Genomic DNA, 18,577 nt, shown 5'->3' with positions numbered 1-18,577 from the left:
CCCCTATTCAACTACCCATTTTTAACAGATGAGGACTTGGGGGTTGAGAGAGCTTCAGTACCACCCCGCAAGTTAGGGCAGGACCAGCTGGGAGCCTGAATCCACTGACTCCCTGTTCCTGGGCTTACTGTTCACCAGGCTGGCATGGAGGCTGGGGGAGGCCACTGGTCCTTCTTCCTGGCTGTCTACTCACCTCCGCTGCGGCCTGCTTCCCCATCTGTCTCTTAGACATGTCATCCAGGACCTCCTCTCCCTCTCCCCCAGCTGGGAATCAGCAGCACCAGGGGAGGGTGGAAGGAAGGGCAATGTGATGAGCCCAGGGGTAATCCGACTCCAGACTCCTGAGTGGGCCGGGGGCGGTGCACCATGGGGGATGGGGCCTGGAACCAGTCCTCAGGGCCCCCATTTAAGCCGGTGTTGGAGATAGGGGCTCCTGGAGAGAGGGAAGGGGCAGTCTGGAGTCCAAGTCCCCTCCTCTGCTGCCCCCTCCCTCCACTGCTCCCTCGCAACCCGAGCCGGGGGGCCTAAAAATAGCCCCCGAGGCGCAACCGGCAGGCCGCCCTGGTGACCTTCTGGGTAACACAGGCCGAAGGCGGGCGGGCGGCAGGAAGGCAGGGCGCCGGCCCCCCAGGACTCGTCTCCCAGGGCACCATCCCCCGGGTGCCCCCCGTGGCCGTCCGGTTCCAGCGTTTCCCCCAGCCCAGCTCGCAGAGGCCATGCAGAAAGCCCGGGGCACGCGAGGCGGGGACGCGGGCATGAGGGCACCCCCCAGCCCCGGGGTGCCCCCGAAGCGAGCCAAGGTGGGGGCCGGCGGAGGGGCGGCGGCCGGGGCGCCCGTCTTCCTGCGGCCCCTGAAGGACGCGGCGGTGTTGGCGGGCAGCGACGTGCGGCTGCGGGTGGCGGTGAGCGGGACGCCCCAGCCCAGCCTCAGCTGGTTCCGGGACGGGCAGCCCCTGCCCCCACAGGCCCCTGAGCCCAGCTGCCTGTGGCTGCGGAGCTGCGGGGCGCAGGACGCCGGCGTGTACAGCTGCAGGGCCCAGAACGAGCGGGGCCAGGCCTCCTGTGAGGCTGTCCTCACGGTGCTGGAGGTCGGAGGTAATGGGGAGGCGGGGGTGCCCGGTGGGGAGGGGTGCTCGGAGCCGGACAAGGACTGCCAGGCCACGTGGGGAGGTCCCGGTGCATCCAGGTCTCTTCCCAGGTGCTCGGGCTTCTTAGCTGCGCTGACCCAGAAGTGCCCATAAGAGGAAAGTGTGTGCTGGGGGGAAAGGGGTGTCAGAGTAGAGAGGCTTCCCCCACAGGAAGGTCAGAGGTCAAGGGTCAGCATTTGGTAAGCAAAACCTGAGCCCCACTCAGGCCTCTCTGGGACTTCCATAGTGAAAGCCCTCCTAGTTTCCAGTAAAGAGAGTCCTCCTGGGGAAAAATCATATTCATCAGCTCAGATAACTTAGACTTGGGACCCCTGACAGGTGTGCACATGTCTGAAAGAGGGGCGGGCTCCCCAGGTCCCACTGCGATGTGAAGGGATGGGTCAGAGCTCCTCACAGTCCGTTGCTGGGGAGGGTTGGTGTAATGGGCACCAGGCTAGTTAGAAGAAGCCAGTGGGTAGACAATTATGAACAGAGTGCAGAGCATCAGAGAGTGAAGCTAGGTCTGGGGGCTCCCCGGTGTGCAGGGAGGAGGGTGCTTGAGAATCCACGTGCAAGGGTGTGCACGTGCATGTGCGTGTGTACCTATGCGGGCCGTGGAGGGGTCTGGTGGCACAAGCAGTTGAGGGATAGGGGTTTGTGGAATTGGGATGGAAAGACAATCGGCCATGTATGTCTACCTGAGGTTCAGAGGGCGTGGAAAGAGGATGCTCAGGCCTGTGCTTGGGCCCCTGCCCATGTGGGGGTAGAGTGCCAGGCTCGTGTGTGAAGGGACAGATGTCGATCTGAGGCAGAAGGGAGGGGACCGAGATTGGGCCTGGTCCTCAGGGTCCTGCTGGGGCTGGTGTGGGGGCCAGGCCAGGGCGGACTCTCCCGGGGTCAGTGTCTGGGTTTCCTTAACTTTCTCAGCCCCTAAGCCAGCCAGTTCTTCTCTGCAGACAGAACCAGAATCCTGGGGAAGTAGGCTGGAGTTGGGGAGATGGCAAAGAGCGTGGGGATCACTGATCACTGAGTGTGTCCCAGGCATCTTCAACAGGGAATTCTCATTCCAGCTGGGTGGTGTTGTGTAGGGGTGCACCCTTGGGTAGACACAAGGAGGAGGCACAAGGATGGGGGACCTCGGTAGCTGACTCTGAGTTACAGCGTGTCGGAAGATGGAGCAGGGGCTCAACCTCCCTCTGTCAGCATCCCCCCTCTCTCCTGCGTGCCACCCTGCTCACCCCCACAGTCTTCAACAACTGGTTCCTCGGACTTCCTGTGGCCAAGCCTGGGACGGAGAGGGTCAAGGCTGGCTTCTCTTGATTAGCCTTGTACTTGGCCAGGCGCAGGAGTCGGGGAAGAAGACCCATCCTGGTAGTGCTCTGAACTGGGGGAGGATCGGAGTCCTTGGGGATCTGGTCCCCTTGGGGCAAAGGGGACCGAAAACAGAACATAAACCGAAGTGCATGATAGATAGGTTGGTGAGAATACAGTCTGGGGGAGAGAGATTTTAGGGAGGGGAAAGAAAGCACTGAGGAGTGCCATATTTGTTTCAAGTTGAAATGACCACAGAGAACCGTAGCTCCAAATACTTCCTTTTGTAGGCGAGGACACTGCAGTCCAGAGTGGAGAAAGATCTGCCAGAAAAATATTGCTAGTTATGGCCACCCCAGAATTAAGAGCCCATTCCTCCTGGTTTCCACCTTGGGGGCTTTTTTACTACTCAAGGAGTTCTGGAGGTAGGAGAGAGAAAGAGAAAGGGAGGGAGGGCAGCTGTCCATTGTATGGGGAGTAGCCCAGACCTTCTCTTTCAGAGGAGAGCCTTCTAGCCTGCTCTGGTTCCTCAAAGTGGGGAGAATGACAGGGTGCTAGAGCCCTCCTGCAAGATGTGTTTCCTCAGTCCCTCTGTAAACTGGGTAGCATGGTTGGCAGGGCTGAATGCTGGCGGGGCGTATCTAGATAGAGGCCAGGAGGATGGTCTCCAGGCTGCGCTGGTGGAACAGAGGCGTGGGGTAGGAAAGGACCCTAGGTGCCCCGGGGACTGGACTTGGGGCCTTTTGGCAGTTATGTTAAAACAGAAAGAGGAGTGGGCTGCAACAAGTCATAAGTCACATTTGAGAGCTTTTTCCTACGGGCAAAATCTCTACCCCAAGACCAGTCTTATTATTTATTTGTTTGTTTGTTTGTTTGTTTGTTTTTTTATGAGAGAGAGGCAGAGGGAGAGAGAGAGAATCTTAAGCCGGCTCCCTGCTCAGCACGGAGCTCCATGCAGGGCTCGACCTCACAACCCTGAGATCGTGACCTGGGCCGAAATCAAGAGTCAGACCCTCAACCTACTGAGCCACCCAGGCGCCCCTACCCCAAGACCAGTCTTATAATTATTATCAGTAGGTAATAATTCTTGGTAGTAATCTGTAATGTTATGACGAGCTCCACAGTACTGCGTGGCAGATGACACATTATCATATCTGTTGATATATAATTGAAGTCCCATAGCAATCCTGGGGGAGCTGGTGGAGAGGATTAAATGTCATTTCTTATACAGATAGAAGGTGGCTCAGCTGGATTTTGGGGGGGGATCTGATTCGCCGCAAAGAACTAGGTGCTTAACTACTACGCCCCTTTCACATGATTTGGGGGAGGGCAGGGCTTTGCTTGGTGGTGGTGGGGGACTGACTGCATGAGTCTGGCTTCCTCCTCCTCCTATTGCCCAGTCCCCGCCACCCCACACCCGCCCCCCGCCCCCACTGCCAGTCCCTGCAGTTACAGGTCTTGGTCAGAGGCAGCTGGGCCAGCAGCTCAGCATTGCTCAGACTTACTCATGGAAAACTTTTCTTGGTGGGGATCGACAGCAGGAAGACTTCAAGGTTCTCGAGGAAGCCAAGCCAGGACCTGGCTGCAGAAGAAGGAGGCAGTTTCCTGGCTGGGATTGCTGTCTGGCTCCGGAAGACAGGGTGATGCTAAGGCTCCTGGCACTCCTCCTGAGATGTTAGCTTAAGGATGGAGGCATATTGGCATGGCTTGGGGAGACTGAGGCCTTAAGAAGACAAGTGGGCCACAGGCTGGAGAGTTTGGAGGATGGGACACAAGAGAGTGGGGTTTGGGGTGTAGAAATGAGGAAAGACTAGGAATAGTGAACACGGCAGACATGTAGGCTACCTGTAGAATCCTTAGCATGTGTACAGAACCCTCTATCATTCCATTATTTAATCTTCTAAGCCTAGATTACTGTTGTGATGGTTACACATACAAGAAAACTGGCGTTCCAAGAGGGAATTGACTCAAGGTCACATGCCTACAAGAGGTGTCAGAGCCAGATCTGAAAGCCAGGTCTTTGGGTTCAGGTCCACGTTGCCTGTCCTCAGGAAGAGAAGCATGGGAAGACTAAAGGCAAGGATCTATCATCATTAACCATCCTTCTCCCAACCATATCCCCAAAGCCATCTTCTGGCCCGTAGCTGGTCCAAGATAGGCGGGGGCATTCTCTTTCATGACTGGGTTGTGGAGCGATGTGCAAATCAAGTGACCAGAACAAGCACCACCCTCAAAGCTTGGGACATGTGTGGTTGGAGGTGGAGGCTTAAAGGGCAAGGGGTAAGGAGGACAAGGCACAGCCGAGAGAAGGGGCAAGCTGACAGTGCTTACCCTGTTAGTTGCGTGTTGTGTAGCTGGAGTCTGGAAGACTCTGGTTTCAATCAGAAGGGCCAAAGGTCAACAGAGAGGAGTGGGCCATGCTGGGGACTTGAGAGCATGGAGAGGAGAGGTTAGAGACAGGGAGAGAGGGCTTGTTCAGCAAGGAAAAGGTGGGAATACACCAGAACCTGTGTTGAGGAATATTCTGCAGTTCTCTTTTTCACCAGGAATTCGGAGTGTCTGGATGAAAAGCCAGGAGGAGACTAGTATGGAGTTGGGAATGGGTGGGGAGAGTGTCGCCATCCATTCATGCCCAGGCCTCATCAGGTAGGGGAGGAGGAGCCAGAGTGGCAGCAGTGAGGAGCCCTGGGATAAAAGAGAGACAGGAGCAGAGAAGCCCCAAAAGAGCCAAAGCCCATGCAGGAGAACTTTCCTGAAGCCAGGGAAGGCTCTCCTGGGAAGATCCTGAGTGGAACTTGAAATGACCATTTCTCCAGCTATTTCTTAGGAAAGGGTCTGGGTCTGGACAGAGGAGGGAGGAGGGCTCGATGAATGAGCTGTTCCAGGAAGATTTACCATCCCTATCCCCACCATCCCCAGCTCTGCCCTCCCCTCTCATTTTATCGAGTGTCTACTGTGGGCCAGGCACTGTTTCAGGTGCTTGGGCTACATGAGAGGAGGGGAAACCCCCAAGTTCCTGTCCTAGAGATTACATCCTAGTGAGGGGAGACAGACAATATGCAATCAACACAATAAATAAGTAAAAATATTATGGTATGTCCGAAATGCAGAGCAGGGTAAGCAAAAGGAGGGAAGGGGGAAAACTGGACCTTCCAGGAAGGAAAGAGAAGAGGCAAGGAGGAGGGGAGTGGGTGCATCTGACTCTGAGGAGGGTCCGTGTGAGAGATCGGGCATGGCATGATGAGTTGGGCTTTCTTTGGAAGGGGAAATGCTAGCAGTGTGGGAACTGGAAGTCTGGGTTTGGGGAAATGACAAAGGGGCACACCTGTCCAGCCATGGAGGGGAAAATGGGGCAATCTAGGGCCAGCTGGGGGTGGCCCACCCTGCAAGCCTATCGCAGGCCAGCCCTGTGGGGGTGAGCAGTGCAGACCCAGAACAGGAACACAGAATCCCACAGGCCTGTCCTCGGCCCAGCTGTCCCGTCACTCACGCCCGCTGCCCATTGGTTATTTTTGCTATGGAATGTGCCAGCCCCTCGGATTCTCCTGGGGAACAGGGGCTCAAGTTACCCCCTCTCCTCACTCAGCTTCCCCATCTGTGAGTGGGTGTGTTTGGGGGTGGGCAGGGAAAGCGCCTGTGGGTGTCCAGGGTCCTCTGACTGGAACCGATATGGACGCACACGTGTATGCTCTGAGTGTACATCCCCATGCACATACCTGTACATGCGACATTTGCCTTTGGGGTTCTGGGAAACAGGACCACCTGTGTGCACCCAGAATGTACAAGACATGACTTTAAACTTAAAAAGAAAAAGGTCCATAAATTCAAATAACTTCAGAAGCCCAGTAGAAATTGATAACAGAGAGGTATTGTCGTCAGGGGCTGAACTTGAAGGTCCATGCCCCACCTAAAATAGAGTGCAGGCTAAACAAAACTCATCAGTTGGCTGCGTATTTATTTTGGACCCCTGTTTTAAAGAAACAAAGTTAGGGAACATACTGACTTATTAGCATGTGAGGCTCTATTGCATAGTGGCCAATAACTCGGTCACAGTGCTTGGGTTAGAATCCTGGCTCCCCCAGTGATTGGCTGTGTGACCTTGGGCAAATAACCTCTCTCTGCCTCAGTCCTGCCTCATTGTAAAGCTTAAATGAATTGATTCATGTAAAAGTGCTTAGCACAATGCTCAGTACATACTAAGCATGCAGTAACTGTTAATGAAGATGACTTTGTAGTCACAGCTCAGAAACCAGGAATGGCACTACTTGTGTATGCTGGGGTGGGGATTTGGATCTAGAGGACAGGGTGACACAGAACCTGTATGGCTTTGGCTAAGTGATAGGACTTCTCTGAGCCTTAGTCACTTGTCAGTTAAATGGAGCCTATTAAATGTCCATAAGGGGTTGTTGTCAATGAGGTAACATTTATAAAGTGCCTGGCACTTAGTAAATGCTTAAGAAACTTAGTTATAATGATTGCTGGGTGGGGGGAAGGAAGGGTTGAGTTTTGTGTAGGCAGAGTGTGTGTGGTTCTGAATGGGAGAGGGACAAAGGAAGTCTGGGAGTACACTCACCTATGAATGAGAAAATGGGTCCTATTTGTGAATAATAGTATCTCTGGGCACCTTAGCTGGTGTGTGTGTGTGTGTGTGTGTGTGTGTGTGTGTGTGTGTGTGTGTATGCCCCACGGGGTAGGGACAGAGTACCTACCATCAAGAGACTCTAGGGCCCTCTCTGGCTCTCCTGAGGAGCCAGAGGGTTTTTAGTCTCGGTCCATGGCAGCACGGAGCCCCCACCCACCAGGACTTTTACCCCGTGTGTGACCTAGACGCCCCCGCCCGGCGCTGTGGCCCTGCGGCGTGTTCCCGCGGTGACGAGTTCGGTACTGCCTGGCACAGTGGAGTGTGCGCATGTTTGTGGAGTGAGCGAGTCGAGATGCGGCTGACCTTCCAGAGCGGCCCCGCGGGACGCGAGTGGGGGTGGCGTGGAGACCGCGTCGGGCTGCCAATGAGAGGGTGGCCCGAACTCTCATAGGGGCCACTGCACCCCATTCTGTGCCTCAGTTTCCCCATGTGCCCAGGGCCCGGGAGGCAGGTGCGGGGCGGGGGTGACCGGAGGCAGGTGAGCGCCGCCCCGGAGGTCGCAGGGGAGCAGGCCTGGGAAGGGGCGCCAGGTGGGGTGCAGGCTGGCGGGGGAGGGGCGGGCTCTGGACGCCGCCGCCGCCGCCGCCGCGGCTGCCGCCGCCGCCTTCCCCCCGCCCGGGCTCCAGCGGCCCCGCGGCTCCTTCCGCCACCGGCGCCGGCTCCCGCCCGCTCCCCCGCTCGCCCCCGGCCCCGCCTCCGACTCCGCCCCGCCCCCGCCCGTCCCCTCCTCGCCCGGCCGCCGGCGCGGCCCCCTCCCCCGCCATGAAGAAGCTGTGGGTGAAGAAGCGTTTCCAGGTGAGGGCTCCGGGGGCGGGCGGCGCCGGGAGGGGGCGGGCAGGGCTGGGCGCCCCAAGGGAGGGCGGGTCACCGCGGCCGGGCCCCGGGGGAGGGGGCGCCGGGGCCGCGCCCGCCCCACCCAGCGGCCCAGAGCCGCGGCCGGGCGCGCTGTGGGGGGCTCCCTAGACTGCGTGCCGCGCGCGCCGTCCCCTCCCCGTGCCGAAGGGCAGACCCCCAGTTTCCCGCAATCCCCGCGACCCCCCGGGAAGGCCCCCGCCGCAGTTCGGCGTGGAGCACCCACTGGCTTCTTTGCCACCCAGTCCCCTCTCGCCTCGGTCCAACCCCGGCCCCCCGCCCCGACTTTCCCCAGCCCCCCCCCCACTCTGGAGCCTTCCATCTTCCCGAGCTCCTGGAAGCAACGCACAGGGATCCGCGCCGAGCGCAATAAATTCCCTAAGCCCTGCCCTGTCCTCCGCGTACCCGGGCCTCCTTCCTGCATTCGTGAGGCTCCGGCCCTTGGGGGACCTTGCCTTCTGCTCCCCCATCACCCTCCCCGCCCGCTTGACACCTATTTCAGGTATCTGTCCTCACCCACCTACCCCCCCCCCCCCAAGCAGGAATCTGTGCCCTCGTCCCTCCATCTCCCAGTCATCCAAGCACCCCACCCCCCACCCCCCCTCTATTCCTTCACGTCAGTCAGCTTCCTATTTTATCCCCTAGCTTCTATCTCGGGGGGGTGTCGCTCAGGTCTCCAGTCCTGTGAGCCTCTGTCAGAGTCCCAGCATTTGACCCACAGCTTTGCTGTCCTCTCTCTCCTTCCTCCTCTGCTCCTCCCCAGAGCCAAGCTGGGTAGCCAGCCTGGAGCTCCTGCTGGGAGGGCTGAAAGGCAGGGAAGAGTGGAAACATTCCCTACTGGGGAAGCTGGCTGCCCTACGTCTCTGTGCATTAACCCCCCGCCCCACCCCAGCCCCTGGAACGAGTTTCTGTTTAATATAGAGGTTTCGATGGGAAGTAAGGGACATCAGGAGTGAGCCTTCCCCTCAACAATTCATTCTGGCTTTTCTCTTTCAGAAAACCGGCCACTCCCGCCGGGCCTTTGGCCGACTCACCCATGGTGCGTGGACCATGGGCTCCTTGCTCTAGCCCATGCCCACTCCTTTTCTTGGTCCATGTCCCTTCATGAGGCACCCAGGCCCGGAAGACAGCGCATGAGATGTGGGATCCCCCAGTACACATCCATACCCACTCAAGGAGGTGCCCCGTACCCTCTGAGAGAGAACCTAACAATGGCGGGGGAGGGGGGGACTCACTAGCACACCCCAACATGGGCCTGGGCTCAGGGTTCTCCATCTGTGGGGCCGAGTGGTGATGAGCTCACTGCCATGCTTTGACAACCAGCACGTGGCTGCTGCTTGTCATAGCACTCATAGAGAAACTGAGGCACAGAACCTGATAGAACCTGGGAAAGTTAAAAATATGCCCAGGAAACTTTGCTTCTCACCTAACCACTGGGCATTTTTGAGGACCACTCAGAAGTAGAAGAGAGGGATCAGGAAGAGGGTAGCTGTCACATCATGATGCAGGACAGGTGGGGAGATTGGTTTGCAAGGAAGGGTCAAAGCACAGCGCAAGTATTTTAAGGAGGGTGGGCCTAACCCCTAATGGGGGGCCTGGGTCTGTGACTGGGCTCAACACAAGCAGATGTATGTGTGTACATGTGTGTGCGTGGCCAGTGGCAGCACCAGTGAGAGTGCCAAGGGTACAGACTTGCTGGGGTAGTTGGAATAACCAGTCTAAACAGGTGTGCTCCCCAGCTGGGCACAGTGGGAGCCTGTAGGCAGTCAGGATGAGAGATGCTTTGCCCATTCCAGGTGCCTCCCTCCCCCTCCCCCATCCCCACAGGGCATTTCTGGGCACTGGGTACCCTCATGCCCCCTCTGTCCTGCCTACCCACCACGCCCTGCACCACAAACGCTCTGATAACAGTCTGTCCATGTCTCTCTCCTGCTGCTCCTATGGAAGCGAAGTTTTCCGCTCCTGCAGAAAGCAAAGTTACGGTAGGAAACTGGCTCCTGCCCTAGCCCTCCACTCCCCTCTCCCTGCCCGGTCCTGGCCTCTCCTCACCCTGCCTCAGCTGCACCCTGATGTGTTCCGGCTGGCTTGGGGTGGAGGACAGGCTGGCCCTGCGGTTGGTCAAGTGCCCTGACAGTACGACTCTGAGGTGACTCCCCTTTGTTCCTGGAGTATTGGAACCCACACTTTAGAGCCTTGGAACCTAGGATCTTGTTATTTGGGGGCTGCACAGGAACCGAAGCTATCACTGACCAGGGAGGAGGGGGAGGGCTGAGACCCTGGTAATCCATTAAGTGGCTGGGAGGGGGGATGGTAGGTGGCTTTGAGAGCACTACCCGGGAGGCAGGGGTGAGTAGCCAGGGGCGCAGAGGTGAAGCCACGGGACTGGCCTGAGCAGCCCAGGAAGGGCAGGGGGACGTGGGGGAGCAAAAGAGGGGAGAAGATAGGTGTGGAAGCCGTGCTGGTGGTAAGATGGAGCCTGCTGGGTGGGGGGGAGGCGGGAGGAGACACAGGGAAGAGTTGGAGTCAGAGGGAGGAGGGCCCTGCCCACACAGACCCCTTCTTCTCCAGACTCGGAGACGGGCGAGGATGACATCAGCGATGTGCAGGGGACCCAGCGCCTGGAGCTTCGGGATGACGGGGACTTCAGCACCCCCACGGGTGAGCTATCTGGGCTGCTCTAAGAGCAGGCAGGCGGGCTTCCTACAAGAGGTGCCCGGGCTTCACCGTGCTCCTTTCTCTAGGGGGCTCCGACACCCTGGTGGGCACCTCCCTGGACACACCCCCGACCTCCGTGACAGGCACCTCAGAGGAGCAAGTGAGCTGGTGGGGCAGCGGGCAGACGGTCTTGGAGCAGGAAGCGGGCAGCAGGGGTGGCACCCGCCGCCTCCCGGGCAGCCCAAGGCAAGCACAGGCAACCGGGGCCGGGCCACGGCACCTGGGGGTGGAGCCGCTGGTACGGGCGTCTCGAGCTAATCTGGTGGGCGCAAGCTGGGGGTCAGAGGATAGCCTTTCGGTGGCCAGTGACCTGTATGGCAGCGCATTCAGTCTATACAGAGGACGGGCGCTCTCGATTCACGTGTAAGTAATGGCCTCACCCAGGCCTGCACTGTTCCACCTCACCATGCTGTCCTGCACTGCCCCTCACCACCCCGTCAGCCTTCATCCCCACCTCCCCTGCACCATCCATCCCTCTGTGCACTTCTCCACCGCCCCTGCTTCCACCCTGGCCCCAGCTACCTACTCTGTCCTCCCACACTTTCCGTCTCCCTCCTGTGCCGTCACCACCCACAGCCTCCTGTTCCCACCGGCCCTGGCTTCCCCCTGCCATCGCCATGGTCTCGTGGACCCCTCTGTCCCTTCCTCGTCCCCTCCAAGATCTCCACTTTCCCAGGGGCCCTCTCTCACCTCGCCCATTCAGGCTCCAGTTGTCCCCCAGATTCCCCCCCCCCCCCAGGGCCCCCTCCGTGCCTGCTGTCTCAGCAGCTGCTGCCTTTTCTTCTCTCTGCACATTCCTGTTCCCATGTGGGCCTTTTTCTGGGAGGAACGGAACCTTTCCGCAAGGCAGCTCCCGAGAGAGCAGGAGAGCAAGGGAGCAAGAGCGCAGCCGGGAGAGAGAAGAGAGTGAGGTGGTCAGGGAGTAGATGGGGCCAGGGGCCCGGGAAGGCAGGAGGATGTGGGGTGTGTGGGAGGCAGGGGTGGGCAGGGAGGGATGGAGTCAGGGGGCTGGGGTGGAGGTAGAGGGCTGAGTGATGGAGGCTAGGAGCATGTGATGACCTGGTGGGAAATGCCTGTGGGGGGGGGGGGGCGTGGGAGGGATGAAGGTTGTCGTGGCAGGGGGTGGCAAGGAGCGGAGGTGTTTGGAGTGAGGCATTGGAGCCATTTTTAGAGATTTGGGGGCTGGCAGATACAGGAGGGAGTGCTATAGTAGAAGAGGGGAGTGGCTGATGGTAGAGGTATTGGGGGACATTTGGGGAGCTGAGAGGGGCCTAACTTGTGATGGGTATGAGTGTGTGGGGGAGGGACCATCATGGAGGAGGATGAAGGAGCCTGGTGGAGGGAGGCTGTTTTGAAGGTGGTTGGAATGGCTAGCAGTAGGCAGGGGAGAGGTCTGGGGCAGGGGAGGCTCCCTTGCTTTATCTGGTTGGCATTAACCAGGCACTCCTGGGCCCTGGACTCGCTTTTTCCTTCCCTGCCTTCCTTTGCCAGGCCTCAGCCTAAGCCTGGAGTTGCTATGGCAACTTCAGAGGAACCCATTTCCTTAGCGGTGTCTGTGGTACAGAGGCTGGCCTGGAGCTCAGAACTGCCAGCAAGAGGCCTCCTCTGCTGTCCCCGTTTTCTTTCCAACGCCTTACCCAGTTCCCAGAGGCCATTCATCAGGGACTCTGCTCTCTGCTGTCCCTTCCCCATAGTAAACTCTGCCTCCCTGCAGGTGGCTGGCTGAGATTCTGTTCCCTCAGGACACTGTGGATTGCTCTTCCACCCATCATCCTCCCCTCCCCCCCCCCCCCCCCCACCTTGCAGTCGGAGGTGGGGTCTGCAGTGTGGGTGGCTGACCCAGGTAGGCTGAAACATCCGTACACTCAGGCACCTGCTAGAACTTCTGCTTGTGGCTGGTACCCTATTTCTCCTCCCTTCTGTGCCCTCAGAATCCTAGACATTTGCAGGGAATAAGGGCTCAGGAGTCAGACCACCTGGGTTTCAGTCCTGATACCAGCCATTTCCTAGCTGTGTGACCTTGGTAAGGCACTTTTCCTCTTTAAGCCTCAATTTGTTCATCTGTAAATGGAAGCAGTAACGCTTCCTATCTCGGAGGATTGTTGTAAGGATTAAGCGGCTCAGTGCACCTTAAGCATATTTAGTCCACGCTTTGGCACACAGTGAGTACTCAATGAGCCATTTTCTAAGTTTTTAGTAAGCTCTCTCCAGTGAGTCAGGTATGATGTTAATATCTCCGATTCCTTTCCTTGCCAATCCTTCTGTTTGATGTGTTCCCCAAGAATCCAGATAGGGGAAACTGAGGCCCAGCTCTTGGGCATCAAAAGCTCTGTGGGTGAGAGGGGTACTCTGAGCTGACCAGCTTATTCCCTCTTCCTCTTCTCCCACACCCCCTCTTCAGGCCCACGCAGTAGTTATTTCTGAGCTGAGTTATTTCGGAGCATACCCCTTTGGGGAGCTTCTGTGCTGGGTGGGAGGAAGGTGGCGGAGGTGGGTGAGGGGGTTCAAAGGATTCAAGGTAATTTTCCCAGAGGCAGGAGGAAGTCAAAGGCCTGTAATGGGGGCAGATTGATCAAAGAGAGTGGGAACCTGGGTATTCTAGTCTCCCACCCCAGGGACTTCAGCTGCCACCTGCTGCGTTGTGTCAGCACTGGCAAGGGGCTTAGGTCTGAGTAGGTGCTAGGTAGTCCCTGGGATAGGGGTGTTGCCCCCCGAAAGGCTAGTGCCTATTCTTCTAGAGGCCACTGTGAAAGGGGTATGTCCTGCTAAGGATGGGCAGGGCTGCGGGGGCCAGCTGGGGGCAGGAATGAGTGGGAGGCTGCATTCCTGAGAGGGCCCCTCCCCATCCAACCCTCCTGCCTTTCTTCACCATCCTTTGGGTCCTAAGCTCATTCTTTTCTCTCCCACCGCTCCGTTCTGTTTTTGCTGTTTCCCAGCTTCCGGGGCTGGGGGGAGGGGACTGGCCAGAGCCCGGGATGCTGAGTCTGTACTTGGGCCCAGCCACCAGACCAGTCTTCTGGTGCCAGGGCAGCCAGCCTCTCCCCAGCACCTGCTATGGCTGTGCCTTCCTCTTGGGGGGAGGGGGCAGAGGGTCTGACCCATGTCACCCCCAAGCCTTCCCAGCATGCCCCACCGTCCAATTCCTATGACGAGCTGAAGGTCTAGGAGGGGAGATCCCTAAATCTTCCACCCCTCTTCCTCTTGGTTCTGCAGCAGCGTCCCTCAGAGCGGATTGCACAGGGAGGAGCCTGATCTTCAGCCTCAGCCGGCCAGTGAGGCCCCGCGTCGCCCCGCCCTACCGCCTCCCTCCAAATCCGCGCTGCTGCCCCCACCGTCCCCTCGGGTGGGTAAGCGGCCCCCGCCGGGACCCAGCGCCCAGCCCCCCGCCACCCCCACATCGCCCCACCGGCGCACGCAGGAGCCTGTGCTGCCGGAGGACGCCACCGCAGAAGAGAAGCGAGGGAAAAAGTCCAAGTCGTCGGGGCCCTCGCTGGCGGGCACGGCAGAGTCCCGGCCCCAGACACCACTGAGCGAGGCCTCTGGCCGCCTGTCGGCGCTGGGCCGCTCGCCCAGGCTGGTACGTGCCGGCTCCCGCATCCTGGACAAGCTGCAGTTCTTCGAGGAGCGACGGCGCAGCCTGGAGCGCAGCGACTCGCCGCCGGCGCCCCTGCGGCCATGGGTACCCCTGCGCAAGGCCCGCTCACTGGAGCAGCCCAAATCCGACGGCGGAGCGCCCTGGGGCACACCCAGGACCTCGCAGGAGGAGCTTCGGGCGCCGGGGGGCAGCGTGGCCGAGCGCCGCCGCCTGTTCCAGCAGAAGGCGGCCTCGCTGGACGAGCGCACGCGGCAGCGCAGCCCGGCCTGTGACCTTGAGCTGCGCTTTGCCCAGGAGCTGGGCCGCATCCGCCGCTCCACGTCGCGGGAGGAGCTGGTGCGCTCTCACGAGTCCCTGCGCGCCACGCTGCAGCGGGCCCCGTCCCCCCGAGAGCCTGGCGAGCCCCCGCTCTTCTCCCGGCCCTCCACTCCCAAGACCCCTCGGGCCGAGAGTCCCGCCGCCGCCCAGCCACCCCCTCCGAGCGTCACGGGGAAGCTCGGGGACGAACAGGGGAGGCCCAGGAGCCGCGGGCCGGCGGGCAGGACAGAGCCGGGGGAAGGCCCGCAGCAGGAAGTCAGGCGCCGGGACCAGTTCCCGCTGACCCGGAGCAGAGCCATCCAGGAGTGCCGAAGTCCCGTGCCGCCCCCCGCCGCCACCGATCCCCCGGAAGCCAGGACGAGAGCGCCCCCGGGTCGGAAGCGGGAGCCCCCAACGCAAGCCGTGCGCTTCCTGCCCTGGGCCACGCCGGGCCAGGAGGGCACTGCTGTGCCCCAGACCTTGGAGAAGAACAGGGCGGGGCCTGAGGCCGAGAAGAGGCTCCGCAGAGGACCGGAGGAGGACGGTCCTTGGGGGCCCTGGGACCGCCGAGGGGCCCGCAGCCAGGGCAGAGGTCGCCGTGCCCGGCCCACCTCACCTGAGCTCGGTAAGGCCTCGGGGAGGGCTGAGAAGGTGCTGAGTGAGACCTGGGTGGGAGGACGTTTGGGGAGAGCGACGCTGCTGGGCAGTTGAGAGGGCGGGCTTCACAGGGAAAGCACCAGGTTCGAGTTTGAGTGAAGGTCTGTGAAGGTCCTTGTGCTGGAACCTGCCTGCTGGTGAGGCGGAGTGCGAGTGTGTTTTGGTGGAGGCTGGGGGAAGCCGAAGAAAGAAGGGTGCCCAGATGCCTGCCACAGGTGCCCTGGGTCCAATGGCCAGCTGGGTCAAGGACCTAACCATGGTGGGAGGCATTGCTGGGAATCTAAGGAGCCCCTCCAAACCCCACTCCTCTGTGGGGGAAGAGATGGAAAGCCGTCTCAATAAATAATGTGTCAGGCCCCTGTTCCAGGCGAGCTTTGGGCCAGCCACCTCTCATCTGTGCCCTTTCATCCCAGCGCCATCCCCTGACCCACCTGTGGCCACTGAGATCTGACCCAGTCGATCACCTCGCTGCCTCTCTCCCATCCTTGAGTCCTTGTGTGGCTGTGCTGACCGTAGATACATGCCAGCCTGTGTGTTGTCTCCCAGTCGTCCTGTGGATGGTGTCCCTGCTCCTAATTCTGCTCACCCTGAACATCAACTCGGGGTCCACTCCTGGATGGAGGCCTAGGAAGCCATCCTTGACTCACTCGCACCCCCTGCTGCTTCCCCAGGCCAGGTGCCTCGGTTCACTGCTCCCAGGACCCTCGTCAGAGTTGCTTTCGTTTCACTTACCACCTTGTGTTTTTCTTCATCACAGTTAATTTATTTTTAATTTAAGTATTACCATCTCAAAGTTTTAAAAAATAATTAGGTACCTGTCCATTGCCCTATTGGCCACATTATTGCATACCGCAATACAGGTGTCGTATTAACTGGGAGCTTAGGGATGTTGCTTTATTTTAATTTGTATGTCAGCTGTGTAAGATGTTGAGTGTTACTAATCAGCTCCACCTTGCAGATAACAGAGCTGAGGTGCAGAGAGGTTATATCATTTGTCGAAGGTTATGGAGCTGGAAAACAGTGTGATTGGGAGTCTCGCTGCTCTTTTGGCTACCTACGCTGTGCTTTGTTTGCTTAAAGAATGTCAGAGTTGGGCCATTCTGGTAGAGGGATCCACTGCAGTGGGGTTGGAGGATATATTCGTGCGTACAAGCTTCCTGGAAGCAGGGAGTGCTTCTTCTTTCTTGTTGTATTCCTGGTACTCATACAGACCTTAGTGCACTGTAGGTACAGTATTACTGTTTGGTGGATGGTCAGAATCAAAGCTGATTTGAGAGGCATCTCAGACGGCTGCTGGACCCACGTGCTGCTCCCTCTTGAATCCGGTGGCATCACTAATTTGGCAACTTACCACATGTTGTCCTGTGACAGCGGTATTACTGCTTAAGGCTTGGGTTGCTGTTAGCTTGTACTCGGTCTCCTTGGCAGCTGGGAACACCTTGTGCACTCAGAGCACTTCCTAAAACAGGGCCTGATCTACCACCCTTGATGACTGATTTGTGGAAAGACGTGCAAGACTTCTTCCAGAAACCACAGTCGCTGTGGCTGAAGTTGAGAAGTCAAGCTAATGTGGAGTCCTGGCTGCCCTGTCCTGTTTGAGAACCTCTCTTCTGTCTTTTCCTCCCTGTTTCAGGACATTCAGGAGTGAGAACCCTTGTTCCCCAAACCCCACCTTCCGGAAGCCCTTCTCTCTGGGTTTGGCTTTCTAAGATACAAGGCTGTCACGATCCCCTGTCCCCCTGAGTCACCCCCACAGGGACCATGTCCCCTTACCTCGTCACCCATGTCTCCGGCAGAGTCTTCAGATGACTCATATGTGTCCGCTGGAGAAGAGCCCCTGGAGGCCCCTGTGTTTGAGATCCCTCTGCAGAATGTGGTAGCGGCTCCAGGGGCAGATGTACTGCTCAAGTGTATCATCACTGCCAACCCCCCGCCCCAAGGTGAGCTCCAGGGCTGGGGCCAGGCTAAGGTTGAGACAGGGAGCGGGAGGTCCCCCGTCAGTCCTCGGAGGGAGGGGAAGGGGAGGAGGCACATCTGCCCCATGGGGCTGGCTGGACTCCTGTGTGTGTGTTAGGGGAGTTTTCCCAGAACCCCCTGGGAGGAGAGAGGGCAGGCCTGGGCTTCTGTGAGTGAGGGGGCAGTCCTCAGGATTCCCTAGGGTTTGGGCTCTGTGTGGGGTGAGGGGAGATTTGCTCCAGTGGACTACTGTGGGCCATGGCATCCAGTCACTCCGCTCCTTCCTCACAGTGTCCTGGCAGAAGGATGGGTCTGCGTTGCGCAGCGATGGCCGCCTTCTCATCCGGGCTGAAGGAGAGCGGCATACCTTGCTGCTCCGGGAGGCCCGGGCAGCCGATGCCGGGAGTTACACAGCCACCGCCACCAACGAGCTGGGTCAGGCCCGCTGTGCTGCCGCGCTGGCCGTGAGACCTGGTAGGGAGCCTGTGGGGCCCCGGGCGGGATGAGCCGTGACCCTTCCCACTCCCAGCCCAGAGCTCAGGTTCTCGACCAGCGTGCACAGTCTGTTCTTAGATGTCACCTGCTCTGGTGGAAGCATTCTAAGTGGCCCAGCCTCAGAGCGGGGGCCGCGTTCCCAAAGGCACACACCAGGCCGGCCAATTCATGAAGTCACTGAAATTTGTCTTTACGTATCCTCTAAAAGCCATCCTCCGGTGACATTTCCCTGAAAATGGTCCTGTGGGGAAAGCAACTTATCCTTGAGTCTCAGAGAAGAAGAACCTCCCAGGTCAGAGGGCTTAAAAGCCATCAGGAGCCTTCTGAGGTCTGAAGTAAAAAGAGACCCTTCCCCACTCCCTCGCTCCTGTTGAACCCAAAGCCCTAAAGAGGGGGCAGCTGAGAGCACTGCTCTGGAGATGGCTGTGGCTCTGGCTGCTTTGTTTTCTCACTTGGTGTTGGACTACTTCCTTTGGGTGTAAGCCCGGTTTCTTTCAGGTTCGGGGCAGGGCCAGCCTGGCGTCAGTGTGTGTGGTTGGTTCTACTCATTCAGGTTGATGGGCCCAACAGTGTGCTGATCCTGGGCAGTGGGGGAGGGGTAGGTGAGGCTGGGTAGAAAGGAAAGACACAGACTCCATCCTCAAGGATGTTACCATTGGGTCACCAAGCTTGATCAGAGGACCTAGGTTGGAGGACACCGCAGGGCAGAGGAACCCAGGTCCTAGAACACGGAGCAGAGCAGTCAGTCAGTGTTACGGGGTGCTGGATTGAGAGGCAGATTTACAGCGGCAGCGGGAGGGGCTGGGCATGCCTGGAGGGGGAACAGCACACGCTGTTCTGTCCCTTTCTTTCACTCAGCTCGACAGGAGACAGGATTACAGAGCTTGTCTTGCTGTGGTCCCGGGGCTCCCGCACTTTTCACCATAACGG

At 58.9% G+C, this 18,577-nt stretch overlaps 1 protein-coding gene across 14 annotated transcripts in view; it reads left to right on the top strand.

Annotated features, from left to right (window-relative positions):
* The first annotated feature begins 466 nt into the window (after window positions 1-466).
* Window positions 467-18,577, top strand: part of SPEG (striated muscle enriched protein kinase) — a 56,422-nt gene continuing 38,311 nt past the window's right edge. The window contains exons 1-8 of one of the 14 annotated variants that reach the window (XM_053904555.1): window positions 6,260-7,875; window positions 8,929-8,971; window positions 9,885-9,914; window positions 10,501-10,590; window positions 10,674-11,010; window positions 13,861-15,164; window positions 16,993-17,136; window positions 17,444-17,626. In XM_053904555.1, coding sequence (XP_053760530.1) covers window positions 7,843-7,875; window positions 8,929-8,971; window positions 9,885-9,914; window positions 10,501-10,590; window positions 10,674-11,010; window positions 13,861-15,164; window positions 16,993-17,136; window positions 17,444-17,626 — 2,164 coding nt within the window. In that variant the 5' untranslated portion in view covers window positions 6,260-7,842. The other 13 variants (XM_053904568.1, XM_053904560.1, XM_019445859.2 and 10 more) reach the window with 13 other exon arrangements.

This window comes from Panthera pardus, unplaced genomic scaffold (assembly GCF_024362965.1).
Source record: "Panthera pardus isolate Hobbes unplaced genomic scaffold, ASM2436296v1 HiC_scaffold_10, whole genome shotgun sequence".
NCBI lineage: Eukaryota > Metazoa > Chordata > Mammalia > Carnivora > Felidae > Panthera > Panthera pardus.
The sequence above is the reverse complement of the archived record's forward strand: the minus strand, read 5'-3'. Positions and strand labels throughout refer to the sequence as shown.